General features: G+C 41.4%; 1 protein-coding gene across 1 annotated transcript; it reads right to left on the minus strand.

The window, feature by feature from the left end:
- Window positions 1-8,840: 8,840 nt before the first annotated feature.
- LOC111959853 (A disintegrin and metalloproteinase with thrombospondin motifs 8-like) lies at window positions 8,841-17,455 on the minus strand. Its single transcript, XM_023981682.2, has 9 exons — window positions 16,396-17,455; window positions 15,548-15,787; window positions 14,587-14,719; window positions 14,066-14,233; window positions 12,625-12,917; window positions 11,907-12,093; window positions 11,571-11,743; window positions 11,265-11,440; window positions 8,841-11,076 (listed from the first exon to the last, which is right to left on the minus strand). The coding sequence occupies exons 1-9, from the start codon at window positions 17,149-17,151 to the stop codon at window positions 10,344-10,346; spliced, it is 2,859 nt and encodes a 952-aa protein (XP_023837450.1). The 5' UTR covers window positions 17,152-17,455; the 3' UTR covers window positions 8,841-10,343.
- Window positions 17,456-17,970: the final 515 nt, after the last annotated feature.

The following is a 17,970-nucleotide window of genomic DNA, read 5'->3' on the forward strand; positions in this document are numbered from 1 at the left end:
TGTAGCTAAATATGGTTGTTGTAATCACAGGGTGGAAAAGTGGCAGGTTATTTTCGAGCTGGGTTGAGCAGGCAGTGTGAAGTACCAACAAAGCACAGGCAATTTACCAACATTTAATAAATATAAGGCATGGTTAAATTCAGTTCAGAATGCACTTTTCCTCATTTCAGTTACAGTAGCGCTCATGAACACGTTTGAAACCAATACAAGTAAAGCATTTATTAATAGACCAAAAATGAGACACAGGRCGTGATGCACCCTAGAAGGCAAGTGTCCATTTTCTTTAAACAGTTCTTCTCAAGCCTCAGTAGCCATGTGGTCTCACCAAATGTTGCTACATGCACTCGACAACCAGTGCTCCACCATGCCAGTCTAGACTGCTTCACTTCTTCTTCGGTGGGGTTTATCGGCGGTTGGCATCCAACGTTTGGTGCATGACCGCCACCTACTGTACTGGAGTGTGGGCCAGAGACTGAGAAACTAAATCCTACCTTCCAGCCCCGTTTATCTTAAAAAAATATATTTGAGACTATATCTAATGACGTTCTACTCAAAATACTATTTAAACTAATTTCCTGTATCCCCTTCTCCCTCATACTAAATCTCGGCATCTCTCGTTCCCTCTGATACTGCCCACGCTGTAGCAATATATGCTCCGCAGTCTCTATTTCCTGGCAATAATCACACTTTCCTGTTGGATGCTTTCCTATCACATTTAAGGGCTTATTCAATTGGCTGTGTCCCACCCTTAATCTTGTAAAAATAGCCTCTCTTCTGTCCCTTCCTGCCCTCCCCTCCCTGACTTTCCTCTGTACTTGAAATAAATGCCTACCCTTAGTATCTCTATTCCACTGCTCCTGCCATCTCTGTACCATCACTGTCCATATCAGGCTTTTTGCCTCTGCCTTGCTCATTGAAACTACAACATCAACACTTCTAAGTGCTTGTTTAGCCAGTACATCAAATGCCTCATTCCCCTCCACCCCCACATAAGCTGAGACCCAAGTAAATCTTATCTGTATACCCATCTGTCTATTCCTGCCATGGGTTTGTAGCACCTCATAAAGCAGGTCTTGTCTGCTACGTGACCTAAATGACTGGAGACTCATTAACACTGCACATGAATCAGAGAAAATAACTAATCTGTCTGGCTTGACTTCCTCCAGCCACTGCAAGGCCAACAGTATGGCCATCAGCTCTGCCGTTTATACAGCCAGATGATCTGTAATGTGTTTCCTGACTTCCACCCCACATTCCTACACTACAAATGCTGACCCAGTACATCCTGTCCTTGGATCTTTTGAACCATCTGTGTAAATGGCCACAAAATCCTGTTAAACAGTGTTCAGACGTCTATTAAACAAATCAGATGGATCAACACCCTCCCTATCTTTCTGTAGTCTCTCCAATCAGATGGATCAACACCCTCCCTATCTTTCTGTAGTCTCTCCAATCAGANCCCTATCTTTCTGTAGTCTCTCCAATCAGATGGATCAACACCCTCCCTATCTTTCTGTAGTCTCTCCAATCAGATGGATCAACACCCTCCCTATCGTTCTGTAGTCTCTCCAACACTTCTAGATGAACTACTGGAGGTGAGAGTAGCCATGGTGGATTTACAGGAATAGCTTCCATTGGACTAAACTCCCTTCCATACAGTCCCATCTCCTTCGCCTGGGTATTACCCACTCACCCAAAGCTTGTGTTCTGTCTTCACTCATGTTCCCAGCATGCCTGTAAAATCCCCTTTGCAGGATGAGACACCCCATGTCCCTGTAGGTTGACCCAATAATTAATTGCCAGCTGCTGTCTCCTAATCTGCAATGGCATATCCCCCATCTCCACATGTAGTGCAGACTCTGGGAGATGTCTGAAAGGCCCCACTACATATTCTGAGTCCTTGACCTTGTATGACATCTAGCCTTTCCAATGATGTCCGGGCTGCCGAACCATATGCTATACTGCCATAGTCTATTACAGATTGGATCAATGCAACATACATGGTCCTCAATGAGGAACGCCCAGCCCMCCACTTCTTCCCGTCAGACAGGGCATCACATGTAGCACCTTCTTACACTTTCCCACCACTCTCTCAATGTGTTCTGCCCAGGTCAGTCTAGTGTCAAAGTATATTCCAAGAAACCTGAAGGTCTCCACCCTCTCGAAGTTTCTCCCATATAACCTCAAGCATACCTCATCTCCCACCTTCCTCCTGGTAAAGAACACTGTCTGAGTTTTCTCTACAGAGAACCTGAATCCCCACATTAATGCCCACCGCTCTACCTCATCAATTGCTTCCTGTACCTTCCTGACTATGTATGGCACATTGCTTCCCCTCTTCCATAAGGCCCCATCATCTGCAAATAACGACATCCCAATAACCGGCTGTACCGGAGAGTAAACATCATTGATCATGATTGAGAACAACAGAGGACTAACCACTCTCCCCTGTGGCGTACTACTGCTTCACTTCCTGTGTGCTGCCTCCTGAAATACATTCTTATTCTTCGATGATGTTTAACAGCGGTCGGCATCCAATAAATGTTGCATTACCGCCACCTACTGGACTGGAGTACAACTCCCTTTTACTTTGCTTGAAAAAAATATATATATATATTTTTAAATAAACAAATACCCTACCATCTAACACTACCATCACAAAAAAATTCAATAATAAAAAATAACACCACCCTAACCCACTATTTATATCTATTTAGTACTACCTCAGGCCAACAACCTGAAAGGATGGGACACCACCACTTAACATACCCTGTAACTCTTCTGATGTCAAGTCTCGCACACCCAAATACCTCTCTGCTGCCACCACAACCTCAATTTTCTGCGACTTACGTTCCATCTCTGCAGTACAGTTGATAACCATAAATGCTATAAAATCCAATCTTACTGAAACATATATCACTTGTTCACCTATGGCTCTGTACTGGTACATATCTACTACTCACAACACTCCTCTCAGGATCCCTCCCCCTTGACCCATCTTCCTCTACTTTCTTCACTGCCTCAGCATTTGACAACTTCTGCACTACTCTAACCCTAGAAATCTCAACCTGCCTCTCTGTACAGGACATTTCTGATCCTCAGCCCCATGGGCACCCTTACAATTAACACATACTACTAATTTCCCCAATACTACACATTCCTTTGTCTCATGCCCTTCTGCACACTTCTCACACCTAGGAACCTCCCTCCTACACACTGCTGCCACATGCCCATAATCTTGACACCTATACTTTAAGTAGTAATGAGTGACAAATTGGGACGTTTCACTACTGGTGAACACTACATATTTCCTACTCAAATCACTACATAATTCTTCCTTAATGACCACTGTGTAACACACATTCCCTATTGAATTACTACACAATGCCCACACATTACTGCTGTATGCCTACTCAATCCCGATTTAATTACTATTGCTATCTGTGTGTGCAGTGTTGTGCCACTGCTGATCACTACTGAATTGCTTCTGATCCTTTTTCATTTCCTACATACAGTGCATTTGGAAAGTATTCAGACCCCTTGACTTTTTACACATTTTGTTACGTTACAGCCTTATTCTAAGGACATGATTTGGAAAGGCACACACCTGTCTATATAAGGTCCCACAGTTTACAGTGCATGTCAGAGCAAAACAATTCCTCAGCCTTGAAGGTCCCCGAGAACAGTAGCCTCCATCATTCTTAAATGGAAGAAGTTTGGAACCACCAAGACTCTTTCTAGAGCTGGCCTTCGGGCCAAACTGAGCAATCGAGGGAGAAGGACCTTGGTCAGGGAGGTGACCAAGAACCCGATGGTCACTCTGACAGAGCTCCAGAGTTCCTCTGTGGAGATGGGAGAACCTTCCAGAAGGACAACCATCTCTGCAGCACTCCACCAATCAGGCCGTTATGATAGAGAGGCCAGGCGGAAGCCACTCCTCAGTAAAAGGCACAGTCCGCTTGGAGTTTGCCAAAAGGCACCTAAAGGACTCTCAGACCACGAGAAACAAGATTCCCTGGTCTGATGAAACCAAGATTCAACTATTTGGCCTGAATGCCAAGTAGGCACCATCCCTACGGTGAAGCATGGTGGTGGCAGCATCATGATGTGGGAATCCTTTTCAGTGGCAGGGACTCGGAGGTTACTCAGGATCGAGGCAAAGATGAACGGAGCAAAGTACAGAGAGATCCTTGATGAAAACCTGCTCCAGAGCGCTCAGGACCTCAGACTGGGGTGAAGGTTCACCTTCCAACAGGACAACGACCCTAACCTGTTTTTGCTATGCCATTATGGGGTATTGTGTGTAGATTGATGAGGGAAAAAAATATTTGTATCAATTTTAGAGTAAAGCTGTTAAGGAACAAAATGTGAAAAAGTCAAGGGATCTGAGTACTTTCCGAATGCTCTGTAAACCCTTTTGTATTAATATTGAAAAATGACACATTTATAACTTTTTGCCTAATAAAAATGTACTATTGACGTCTTATTTCACTACTGTGTCACTACAAGACTAGTGCACATGTTATTTCCTCAAGTGTCTAACTGTAGTTATATAATCAAACCATAAATAATAAGCTTATAAACTTAATTTAAATGTTTATATTTTATCAAATTAATTACATATTAAATTACATATTTATACATTTTTATTAATCCCTTTGTATTTGTGTTTGTATTCATTATGGGTCCCCATTAGCTGCTGCCAAGGTAGCAGCTACTCTTCCTGTGATCCATCAAAACTAAGGCAGTTTGTACAATTACAAAAAATATTACAATGCCTTGCAAAAGTATTCACCCCCTTGGCATTTTTCCTACTTTGTTGCGTTACAACCTGTAATTTAAATAGATTTTTATTTGTATTTCATGTAATGGACATACACAAAATAGTCCAAATTGGTGAAGTGAACTGAAAAAAATTACTTGTTTGCAAAATTCCAAAACATTCCAAAACTGAAAAGTGGCGCGTGCGTGTGAATCCACCCCTTTTGCTCTGAAGCCCCTAAATAAGATCTGGTGCAACCAATTACCTTCAGAAGTCACATAATTCGTTAAATAAAGTCCACCTGTGTGCAATCTAAGTGTCACATGATCTGTCACATGATCTCAGTATATATACACCTGTTCTGAAAGGCCCCCAAGTTTGCAACACCACTAAGCAAGGGGCACAACCAAGCAAGTGGCACCATGAAGACCAAGGAGCTCTCCAAACAGGTCAGGGACAAAGTTGTGGAGAAGTACAGATCAGGGTTGGGTTATAAAAAWWAAAAAAAACTTTGAACATCCCACAGAGCACCATTAAATCCATTATTAAGAAATGGAAAGAATATGGCACCACAACAAACCTGCCAAGAGAGGGCCGCCCACCAAAACTCACAGACCAGGCAAGGAGGGCATTAGTCAGAGAGGCAACAAAGAGACCAAAGATAACCCTGAAGGAGCTGCAAAKCTCCACAGCAGAGATTGGAGTATCTGTCCATAGGAGCACTTTAAGCCGTACACTCCACAGAGCTGGGCTTTACAGAAGAGTGGCCAGAAAAAAGCCATTGCTTAAAGAAAAAAATAAGCAAACACGTATGGTGTTCGCCAAAAGGCATGTGAGAGACTCCCCAAACATATGGAAGAAGGTACTCTGGTTAGATGAGACTAAAATTTAGCTTTTTGGCCATCAAGGAAAAAACTATGTCTGGCGCAAACCCAGCACCTCTCATCACCCCGAGAACCTCATTCCCACAGTGAAGCATGGTGGTGGCAGCATCATGCTGTGGGTATGTTTTTCATCGACAGGGACTGTGAAACTGGTCAGAATTGAAGGAATGATGGATGGCGCTAAATACAGGGAAATTATTGAGGGAAACCTGTTCCAGTCTTCAGGAGATTTGAGACTTGGACGGAGGTTCACCTTCCAGCAGGACAATGACCCTAAGCATACTGCTAAAGCAACACTCGAATGATTTAAGGGGAAAGATTTAAATGTCTTGGAATGGCCTAGTCAAAGCCCAGACCTATGTTGTGTAAATCAAATGATACAAACCCCCCAAAAATCTATTTTAATTCCAAGTTGTAAGGCAACAAAATAGGAAAAATGCAATGGGGATGAATACTTTCGCAAGCCACTGTACAATACATTCACAATCCCCTACTCCACCACTACCACATATCTACAGTACAAAATCCATGTATATGTGTGTGTATATTGCGTATGTTATTGTGTGTGTGTGTGTATGTATGCATGTGTCTGTGCCTATGTTTGTGTTGCTTCACAGTCCCCGCTGTTCCATAAGGTGTTTTTTTACTCTGTTTTTTAAATCTGATTTTACTGCTTGCATGGGTTACAGTACTTGATGTGGAATAGAGTTCCATGTAGTCATGGCTCTATGTAGTACTGTGCGCCTTCCATTGTCTGTTCTGTACTTGGGGACTGTGAAGAGACCTCTTGTGGCATGTCTTGTGGGGTATGCATGGGTGTCCGAGCTGTGCACCAGTAGTTCAAACAGACAGCTCGGGGTATTCAACATGTCATTACCTCTCATAAATACAAGCAGTGATGAAGTCAATCTCTCCTCCACTTTGAGCCAAGAGAGATTGACATGCATATTATTAATATTAGCTCTCTGTGTACATCCAGGGGCCAGCCGTGCTGCCCTGTTCTGAACCAATTGCAATTTTCCTAAGTCCTTTTTTGTGCCACCTGACCACACGACTGAACAGTAGTCCAGGTACGACAAAACTAGGGCTTGTAGGACCTGCATTGTTGACAGTGCTGTCAAGAAGGTAGAGCATAGCCTTATCATGGACATACTTCTCCCCATCTTAGCTACTGTTGTATCAATATGTTTTGACCATGACAGTTTACAATCCAGGGTAATTCCAAGCAGTTTAGTCACCTCAACTTGCTCAATTTCCACATTATTTATTACAAGATTTAGTTGAGGTTTAAGGTTTAGTGAATGATTTGTCCCAAATACAATGCTTTTAGTTTTAGAAATATTTAGGACCTACTTATTCTTTGCCACCCACTCTGAAACTAACTGCAACTCTTTGTTAAGTGTTGCAGTCATTTCAGTCGCTGTAGTAGCTGACATGTATAGTGTTGAGTCATCCACATACATAGACACCTCATATCCAGTGGCAATTCATTAGTAAAGATTGAAAAAAGTAATGGGCCTAGACAGCTGCCTTGGGGAATTCCTGATTCTACCTGGATTATGTCAGAGAGGCTTCCAATAAAGAACACCCTCTGTGTTCAAGTAGAATGGGTAAGTATACTAATATGAATATACTTTACATTTGTATACAAGCACATACTTATTAGCTAGCATGACAAAAACAGAGGCTACATAGCTACATTTCAATGGGGCTAAAAAACAGCTAGGCTAATACTTTACATTTACTTTTCTATGGAAACGGATAACGGCTAAGACCGTATTGGCCAGCAATCTTTTTGATGTAGTAAAAAGTTATATAAACAGCTAAATAACAGAATAAAAAGTGTTCATAAAACATAAAGGATAGTTAAACATACAGAACAAGGGCTATGAAAGACTGCATGATGAAGGATGGAAGATGATTACATACGCGATTGTCAAACGTTATCTAGGTAACAACAACCAACTACTTCTGGTTTTGTCTTCTTCTGTGGTCTTGAGCACAGAAATCCACAAACTGCAAAACTTTAAAATGAAATAAAAATACAATTATACCTGCACACTGAATCCCTGGTGAAGTGAAAATAATAAAAATAATTGAATAATGAAGTAAGCTTTATGCGACATATTTTTAAGTGAGAACCCAATACACCTCTTTGTTTGGGTAATTTTTCTCTGCCACACACATTTTAACTTGCCGCTCGCCGCCCGTGTTGCCGCCAGAGTTTTCAAGATTTTTCATAAACTGTAGGGGGCTTCGCCAGGGTTTGCAGCTCCCTGTGTGTAAGGCCCTTAACACATAATCCAACTGGGACTTGAACACGGATCTCTGTCAGTCTAACACCTTAACCGTAACACCAAGAGGTCCAAACCCGTTGACAAGGTTGCTTTGTAGTCTACTAGGCCACTAGTAACACTAGTTTTCTTAGCCTATCATATTATGTAGCCAACCCACTGGGCACAATCGTCAATTCAATGTCTATTTCACATTGGTTCAATGTAATTTCATTGAAATGATGTGGAAACAACATTGATTCAACCAGTGTGTGCCCAGCGGGAAGCCTACTGGCATCGAGTTGAATTGCCCTAAGAATGCATGAGCAGAATCCATGAGCTGTGCCCCAAAAGATTTTGTTTGGAAATGACAATGGAAAAAAATATGAATTTGATTTCTCATGTATCCAAAGAAATTAGCTATAATCTCTGCAGGCACAGCTGCAGGTTAATCTCTGAATATGTTATTGTTATACTGTAGTCAAGAGTCTGCACACACAGTTCTGGACCATTCTATTGCATGATACCRGAGATAGCCTCTGAATTCTTTTGTTTGGATGAGGATCATGCTGTCAAAAAGCTCCTTTCATATAGGCTATGGTACCTCTGAAAGCTAACTGATCAACTATTTTCATGTAATACAATAAGCCCATAAATGCTAGCCAGAAGAACAGAAATGATGGACCAAGGATAATTTAAAACACACTTTCATTGTCTGATGTGTATGTCCATCTAATAGGAAGATTGAACAATGTGTGTAGTGTGCACATATTTGTATTTGTATTCTCTGTGTTTAAACCAGAAGACTGCAGTGGAAGGAGAAGCAGACCCGTTGTAGGTCAAACATAGCTAAAGTGGGTCTTTAACTTGTCAAAACGGGTAACAAAAGATACAACTCAATGTTTACTGCATATAGTAAAATGTGATGTATTTGACCATTTTATTGTAGACATAAATCTCAAAGACAGCAGCATTTGAAAATGTTATAATTTCATGTCCAAGGTAAAAACTTAAAAATAAATAGCTTTAAAAGGAAGCTACAATAATAATATAGTATGGTCCTTCACTGAAGGTATATCATATTTTGCCTTTTTTGTTTTATGACATACAAACTGGAATGAGMAATCAAACATATACATACAGACATCTGACACACAATAGAGCATTCTTCCCATTATGAATAATACATATTTTTAAATCAACTATGAAATTATTACAAACAAAGGACTTGTTCTTTATGCAAAGTATTTTTGATGCACCATAATATACCATTTCACACATCATGTGTTTATATTGAATTTGGTTGTACTTACAGTTCTGTAGTCATATAATTCCTTTAAAACACTACATAAAACGTACAGAACAGAGAAAAAAATCCCCCTGTTACACTGATTTGCCTCAGATCAGATTCCTGACCATGGTCTGCTAAACTAAATTTTACACAAAGAAAGTGTACACTCAAACTCTAATGTTATTTTTTTTAGGAACACTAAAATGTCTGGTTCATTCTTACTACTAATTAATGCTGGTTGCTTTTTTGTTACGAAGTATATTCTTCGATTTAATGTCTGTCAATGTCTAATCTCAAAAACCCAAAAGTAAAATGTTGCGTAATTGCATCAGATTATGTTACGTAGTCTGCCCACGAGAGATTAGTCAATGGCAGACCTAATCACCTGTATCATTTGAATGATTATGGGTGAACTTACATTTTCATCTTTAAGCATATCAGTTCCACAAATCATTAATCAATAATAAGATAGCAGATAGATTTTTTGACACATTTTTTACAGGCAGTAAACACAATCTCACATTTAGAAAAATACTTATTTTTCCCAAGGAAATTAAACAAAAGAGCAAACCACAAGCAAGGTATTTTACAAAGTTTTCCATCTTGTCCACCTAATCAAATGTTTTACACAAACCCTTTTTACTCAAAAATAATACGCACTGTAAGTCGTTGTCTTGCAATGATAATGTCACATGTTATGGTAGGAATAGTATGCCTTTAGACTAACTTTATTAGCCCAGTTCATTTATTGGCTCTGAGTCTCTGACTGTATAGTTCTGGGTTATATGCTGGAAAATTGAGGTATATTTAACCGCAATGGTGTTTGTCAGTAGGTTTTATGCAAAGTAATTGCTTTTAGGAGAGAATAATATTTTGCACACAGTACCTTTGTCTATTTTAACAAAACAACACATGTACATCCTGAGGTAGCTAGATCTCTATTGGTTCAAACTTCTCTAGTGGTTGTAAAACATCAAGTCACAGGCCAGTGTCCTATGACTTGTCTGGGTTAGTTAGTGCACTCTTCATTTCCAAACTAGGGTTTCCCTGCTTTTCTCTAAAGCACGGTCGGGTCGGTTAAGAATCCACTACACTACCCCTCCCAAAGTTTTCTCTATCTTCATGTCTCCTCGCTAGCACTCTTGGTAAACACACTCTCCCGACACTGGCGCAGGTTGCTTGTTAGCGTCACACTTCTCCGACTCGACAGTCTTGCCGGTGTAGTCTATACAGACAACACTGCGTCGGCGTTCCCCCTGGCCACAAGTTCGTGAACAGGATGACCAAGGCCCCATTTGCCAGATGGGGCACGGCAGATCAGCACAGGGTCTGATATCTGTGGGTTTCAGGTCCTTATCGCAGGTATTGGAATGGAAACCAGCGTTGTCTCTGCATTCAACGTTCCTTCGGGACCACCCTGAGCCGCAACTCTTGGAGCACTCTGACCATTTGCCCAAATGCCACTGGGGCACACCAAAAGCCTGGATCATATGCAACGAAGCCTTTTTCTCTTTGGATTTAGTAAAAGACACGTCTTTGGGGATAAAGAATGTGTATTTGACCTTGGGTGGAAATGCCTCCCCAGCAGTGGCCAGCAACTGGATTGTGACAGCCTCCCTCAATTGTCTGAAGCTCTGGATTCTCTCTAAGGTGGTGGATGAGCCACTGTACTTCAGCGCAGCCCCGAGAACAGGAATATCCTGCTCCACTGTGGACACAGAGAAGTTACCATTCAGTATGTAGCCACCGCTCTCTCGCTTGATCGCCAGGTAGTTTCCATCGTGTGTGATGTTTCTATGGCTGCGCTGTTTGATGTCAATATTGGTAGCCCCGACAGGAATGGTCACAATGTCGCTATAACCGTAACTGAAAGAAAAAAGCAAATGTCTCATTACAGCTGTAATCACATCAGCAGCACAAAAGACAATCAACCAATAATACTTTCCAAATATGACTTATTTAGTCTGGATCATTATAAGACGATAATAGCTAAGACATTAGGGTCATAAATGATTGTTACCATAATTGAAATTGGAATATTTAGGTATACTCACGTGGCTTTGTTGTATGAACCAGTGATCTTCCTGCAACTGAGGCCATTCCCACCACACAAGCCACACTTGTCAAGCCTCTTGTTTGAGCCGATCTCTTGGTCACAGCCCGCCTTGACACATTGGCCTTGTACACAGACAGACGTAGTGTCAGGACCACATGTCGTGCCGTCGATAACCTATGGACCACAAATGCAAACTTAAGGTCTCAATTTACTTAACACTGTGATTCACCAAACAGTGAAGGCAAGCTGTAAAATATTTATTTACAGTGGCCAACATTCTACAGATGATTTTTAGTGAACATACCTTGGCTTCAAAGACTTTGAATTCACTGCTGCCTTTGGCCCGGCAGAAGAGTTTACACCTGTCCCGGGGCGACACGCCAGCGTACTTTGGAATCCATTGCTTCATGTTCCCCAGAATGTCCAGATAGTTGAAGGTGTTGTACTTCTCACACTGCTCCTCTCTAAAACTCTTCACTAAGGTTGGAGAAAATGACAAAGCAAAAAAAAAAATCCATCGAACTAATATCAAAGCAGAGACATTTATTGAAAAACCTAGGTTAAAAACATCACTATAGCTCACCACTATATAAAAAAGTGAAATTCTATAGTGCAAGTACATAGACAAAATATGGCTTACCATCATTATCCTCACACGCCTGGGTGTTGCAAGACTGGTACTGAACTCTCTGGCCCTCGCAGTAYTTGCCGCCGTTCTGGGGCACGGGATCTGTGCACTCCCTGTAGGAGAACTCCACACCCCCTCCACATGTCCTGGAGCACTGTTGCCATGGTCCCCAAGCACCCCAGCCGCCATCCACAACCACCTGTGGTAAAGCCAAAACGAAACAGAGTGAGTACTGAGTGCCATGATAACATCAGCCGTCCAACTCAACCACAGTCTAGGCTGAGGCGTCTCTTGGCATGCCATGACTTGGGTAAATCTGTCCGTCAGTGTGGCACGCTTCTGCTGTCTCCCACATTCCTGTTCTATGTGTCACCACTTGCAGAATCCGTGGCGCACTTGGCAAGACTAAAGTGTGTGTGAGTGTRTGTGTTTGTGTGTGTGTGCGCATGTAGGTGTGTTTCACAAGCTTTTACTAGTGGGTGAGCAAAAAGTATAWTAACTGCCARCATGTCAATTTATAAATCGAGTTTATTGACACATGCTACAGAGCTTGTACTCTCAAAAGTATGGTCTTCCTTACAAAGCAGGAAGGAAATACTCTGTCACAGAGAAATTAATCCACATATAGTAACTAACAAGGCATTCTGAGACAGAGTTTTTGTCAAAATGCAATACTACAAGACCAAATATAGATTTTTTCTCCTCTTTTCTGAGAAAAACTAGGGCTTACCTTTGGCTGCATGACCTCGTGGGCTGCCATACATGCACCGTGCAGACAACTCCTGTTGGTGGCGCACGTGGTGCCATCCGCCCAGTGAAGGCTGCCATTATTGCTGGTGCAGTGGGGCTTGCCCTCCTCCCTGCACCACAGCTGGCTGCAGACATCACTGTCAGAGGTGTTGGGGCAGTGCACAAACTCCTCCCCAAACATCTGCTGACACTGGCGGTCGAGGCTGTATGTGGTGCCTGGGAGTTCACTGGGTAACGGTAAGATGCTCTCCGGTGGATCCAAGAGGCAGTCGCCTGTGATTGAACACACGAGAGTTCTGTTTTTAAAAAATCAACAGGTTGTATAATGTGGAGACTTAACAGTGACAGAAGCTGACTTTGTTGGAGTCTTCACACAATCACATTCTGGACAGTTGGTGAAGCTTCTCAGACCCATGATCTCTTATTTGGATAAATATTCAATGAGCTTTAGTGTGATGTTGTTCTTGACCCGGTGATCAGACCACATTCTTAGCCACATACACTCTCTTTGGAATCACTGACTAACTGATAAAGAACATTTGCTCGTAACAGCTGTTACTTTTGGCTTGTGAGAACCGAAACCTTCTCTGTATGTATGACTCAGAGGAACGGAAGGTCTTGATTAAATGTTACAAAATAATATGAATCTCTTCAAATAACAAACACAATGCCATTCATGCCCAATTTCAGATATAAATAGTAACCACAAACAATCTGGCAGCCAATCTCTAATTCCCTTAGGATGTCTCCAATTTATCTCCATTTTGAGATTTATTAGTGCAAATTTTAGTGACACTTTTGCATTTAAGCAAACCTGCAGTGAGAAACTACAGGTGGAGTTAACATTGTGAACACGTGTGAAGCCTGCAGGTATAATGCTTTGTAACTTGTTATAAGCATTATGAGCCTTTGGAATGGCTTATTCTTATTATGAAAAATGAAAAGAAACCGCAACTTAAAATCTTAACCGTCATTTGGATTGACTTCTCCTGGAAGTATTTATTGTCGTTGTCAGAGGCCATCATTTCTTTAAGCGGGTAGATATTATAAAAGAAAATACAGAAGTGAAAACTGGGCCCTCATAACAGAGTGGTTTAAACTAGAAGGCTCTAGTAAAAACAGACCTAGAAGGCTTTTGTAAAAATGGATCTACCAGCAACCGCTGAGTTTAAAAAAAAAATGTATGTGATTTCATTCAGGTCCAGCCTACTGACCTCAACACACAGTATTCATATGTTGTGATATACATGCAGTAGAATAAAACAAGTACAATAGTTGTWAAAAAGTTATTGTAATATCAAATCATTTAAAAGATTTTAATAAAAATAAACACTTTAACACTTTCCTCATAGAAAGTGTTACCAAATATGTTTTCTTTGCCTACATCAGAGTTGTCAGTGTTGTTTATCAGCATGACATACCGTGTCCGTTGTCAAAGAACTCTGTGATGTAGAGAGCGCTGCAAGGGGACCAGGGGAAATTCTTGTTGAGGTGAATGAACAGAGGGGCCATCATGTGATGGCCGCCCAGATTCCCAAACATCCTCTCGCAATTCTTGGAGTCRTCGTGTGGCATACTCAACACGTGGCCTAAAGTAGAACAATACCATTCAAATTAAATTAATACTATTTAAGGTATGCTATGGAAGTACAGTTGCTAATAGTTKACATCTACTTTAGGCTTGGGGGTTGACTGTATGGTTCATATCAAGTTCGTATCTCATTAAACCACACAATTATTAGTTGTAGGCTAACACACTTTTGCATAAGCTTTCGGCTCATGGGTGTGCCGCTTTCTGTCCAAATGAAGTTATTTGTGGACAATATTTCTGTACATTTAGCAGACCCTTTTTGACAAGAGGCAAAATGTATGTAGACCTATAGTATCTTTATATATGGTCAATATAGAAGTTTGAGAAAGTAAAAATTGTTTAAAGTCATACCAAGTTCATGGGCAGCAGTGAAAGCTGCTTGAAGTCCATTGTCCTCAATGACAGAGCAACTCCTTTTTGGATCGCACGCAGTTCCCACATCAGCAACCCCTAGGGTGTCACAACTCTGATGTCCACAAATATCCTGGAAGACAGACAGCAGCAGTTTCAAACAGTGAATATTTAGACAGCATTTCTATTTGTCCTTGGTTGTTTTTTTCTCTTTTCACTTGAGAGCTAATGCCAAAAAAAACTTGTTTGTCAATGTTTCCATCATAAAATGAAGCAAATAAATATTCCTGGCAGACAGAAGCAGATCTATGATGTGGGGAAATTAATGGTGTGGTATTAGATATATATTTCAACGACATGCCTCAACATTTTCCCTTCACATGTCAGGCTCACTCTCTGTGACTGAGATAAATGTTTCCTGGGGCCTATGACCCAAACCACAAGACATAACCATACATGATTCAAAGGACATCTGGACTCAGAGTGACATGCTGAATTCAACTCAGCACGTGTACACCTTGTTTTGCAGAAGCATAGCTCACTGGAGACCGCATGTGCAAACTACTTCCAATTACTACTTCCAAAAAGTCTCAAGTTTTTGGGTTTCTCTTATGGCGAGGCATGTGGCACACATTCTTCGGCAGGTCAAATTCAGGGCAGCAACATTACACCCATACTCAGGCCATTTAAGGGATGTCATCATCACTCAAGGCTGATTTGTAGCAATTCTAAAAATAGCTCATAGGAGACCATTCAGCCCTATGTTTTGAATTGCATCCGATCTGATTCAGCAATTGTATTTCATTAGAGGATACATAATCAAATATATCACTGTTTGCTTACATTATTTCATTAACTCTCCAAACCATGTGGTAACATCATTATGGAATAAGGGGTTAGGGAGAACCTGTGACATTGATGTAATGTGTGACAGTATACATATGGGGCAGGCAGTGCTCACCTCTCGGGTGAAAAGTAGAGCAGTGTCGTAGTGCTCAGGGTGCCTCTGGCTGGCCGGGTTGAACTGTTGTTGCCAGGCACAGAAATTGCGAAGAGCGACTCCCCCGTTACTGGAGAGTGACGGTCCAACCTCCTCGTCTTCCACCACTACCATCTTCACCACCACCACGTGGACAGAGTTCTTGATACTGGGATGTTTGTAAAGCTGGGCAGCCATAGAGACCAAGGTCAGGATATAGTGCTGGAGCAAGGGAGGACAACCGGCATTAGGGAGGTTTACAAGGCAACACTGGTGGTGACGATTTAGGCTAAAACTGGAGGGAAAAAACTAAGTGAGTGAAATAACGAAGTAAACACACACACATGTTTTTTCTCCCGTTTTTTTAAATAAATAGGAAGTATCTTTAAACATGTCTAATGCTCATGCTCTATATCACTTGCATGACCCCAACATTGTTTAATGGTGATGATTTAGTAGCTAAGTCATAATGAATGCGGAACGAAATTACTGCCAAAGCATATTTCTCCTGCCTAACCTTATCAGAGGTTTCCCAGTCCCATCATTACTCTCTATGCACTATTCCTTTTAAAATGATCTCATTACTCCAACTTAGTTTACGCCATGCATATCAGCTAATCAGCAAGTGTGGAGAGCCTAGTCTTGCATGACAGAGCAGATCAAAAACATTGTTTCTGCACCCAAAATATAGGCTATAATTATTTTCAATTGAAACGGAAACTAGTTTTTCCATAAAACATTTAGGCTGTGGGTGTTTCGCATTGGGGGTTGGATTAAATGCAATATAATAAATTAGTCAACATAGGCTATATTAATCGAATATATCCTACCTTTATCTCATCTCCATAGAAATGTGTCATGGACGCGTCTGCAACCACCAGCGTCTCAATAAATCGTGGTGCTGATACAAAGCGTTTCCCTCGTAATTGTCTCTCAGGATCTTTTTCCTCGTGAATAAAACTGTCCTTGTCAGCTTTTACACGACTCTCCTCACTCAGTTGATCAAATACAGTTTGAGTGTCATGTGGTGCTTCTGTGGGTGTCGTCCTTTTGATAAAATGTAACTGTTCAGTGGACCTCTCCCTTCTCCCTGAGCCGAGCACTTTAGGTTCAATTAAATACTCATCCCCGTCTGTAACAAACGATCCAAGGATGCCATAACAGAGACTGACCGCAACAACAGAATCTTGGTTGGAGTCCACAGTCCCCGAGTAAAAACAGCTTCTCAAATGTCTTTCCATCTCTTCAGTCTTGTTTATCAAGTTGTGAAAGTCCGTTTCAGTCTCAGAAGTTTGTCTGCCATGGGCACCTGGGGGGCTGCGTAAAGTGTGGAGATCGTTTGCTTTGATGCGTTGAATTTTCAGTGTAGTAGATAAGAAACTGTTATCCGGGCTTAAATTCAAAATGAAATCTCGGCCAAAGGCACTGAGTCTAAATCTCGGCTGTTCTTCACTTCGTTTCCAAAAACGACCACTGCTTCTTCCATTTAACCTGACAGGTACAATTTCCTCGGAATCAAACAATTTAGAAAGTGATTTGTCGATTACGCACAGGACTAGTAAAACGAAACACCTATTTGAACACATATTCTGCAATGGAAATTGCACACAAAAAAAATAATTAAAACAAAAACAACCTTTCAACCAAAATTCCGGACCAAGCCCATACGCAGCTGTACTCGTCAATTGATAATGTCTGTAGTCGGTAGAAAATCTCGAGTCACTAAACTATTTTTAGTCTTAGGGACCTCACAACTAAAATATTTTTTCATCAGTATAATGTGACAAAAACCCACTGCTGTATAGTCAGTCTGTGTCGAGAATGTTTGATATTTTTAGTTTAATAGTGTGATCTTCATGCTATTATAGCGGAGCTAAAATACTGTTCTACCACTCGGCAGCACCACTGAATACTAGGAGTAGCGGAGGTATTTATACTTTCTTGTATACCACTCGTTGCCTCAATTCTCCTCCCACTCGTACCTCATGAGAAACTCTTGGATAAAACGGATCCAATGAGAAGAGACAGACACTCCCCCCTTCTGAAATAGCTGCAGTTTGACAACCATGCAACTAACATGAACTCGGCATAGGCCTGCAGCACAGGACGCTGCAACCTGGATACCCATATTATCATTTAAGGGCTCGGTCAGTTATTTTAAACTTTGAGTGACTGCCAGTGCAGTGGCCCCCAAGCGACTCCCATAAGTAGGCTATAGCATACCCACCACGACCATGGTCCTCACCAGTCGAATAAATCAATGATAAAGAGATGTCATGGAATACATTAGATAATTCTGTTTAAGAGATAAGACTCTTATCTTGCGCATCTCTGGTCATTCCYGCGCGTAAAGGGAATCTCATTATTTTGTAATCCAATACTACCACCTTGTGGTTGAAAAGCTT

This window comes from Salvelinus sp. IW2-2015, linkage group LG4p (genome assembly GCF_002910315.2).
Source record: "Salvelinus sp. IW2-2015 linkage group LG4p, ASM291031v2, whole genome shotgun sequence".
Classification (NCBI taxonomy): domain Eukaryota; kingdom Metazoa; phylum Chordata; class Actinopteri; order Salmoniformes; family Salmonidae; genus Salvelinus; species Salvelinus sp. IW2-2015.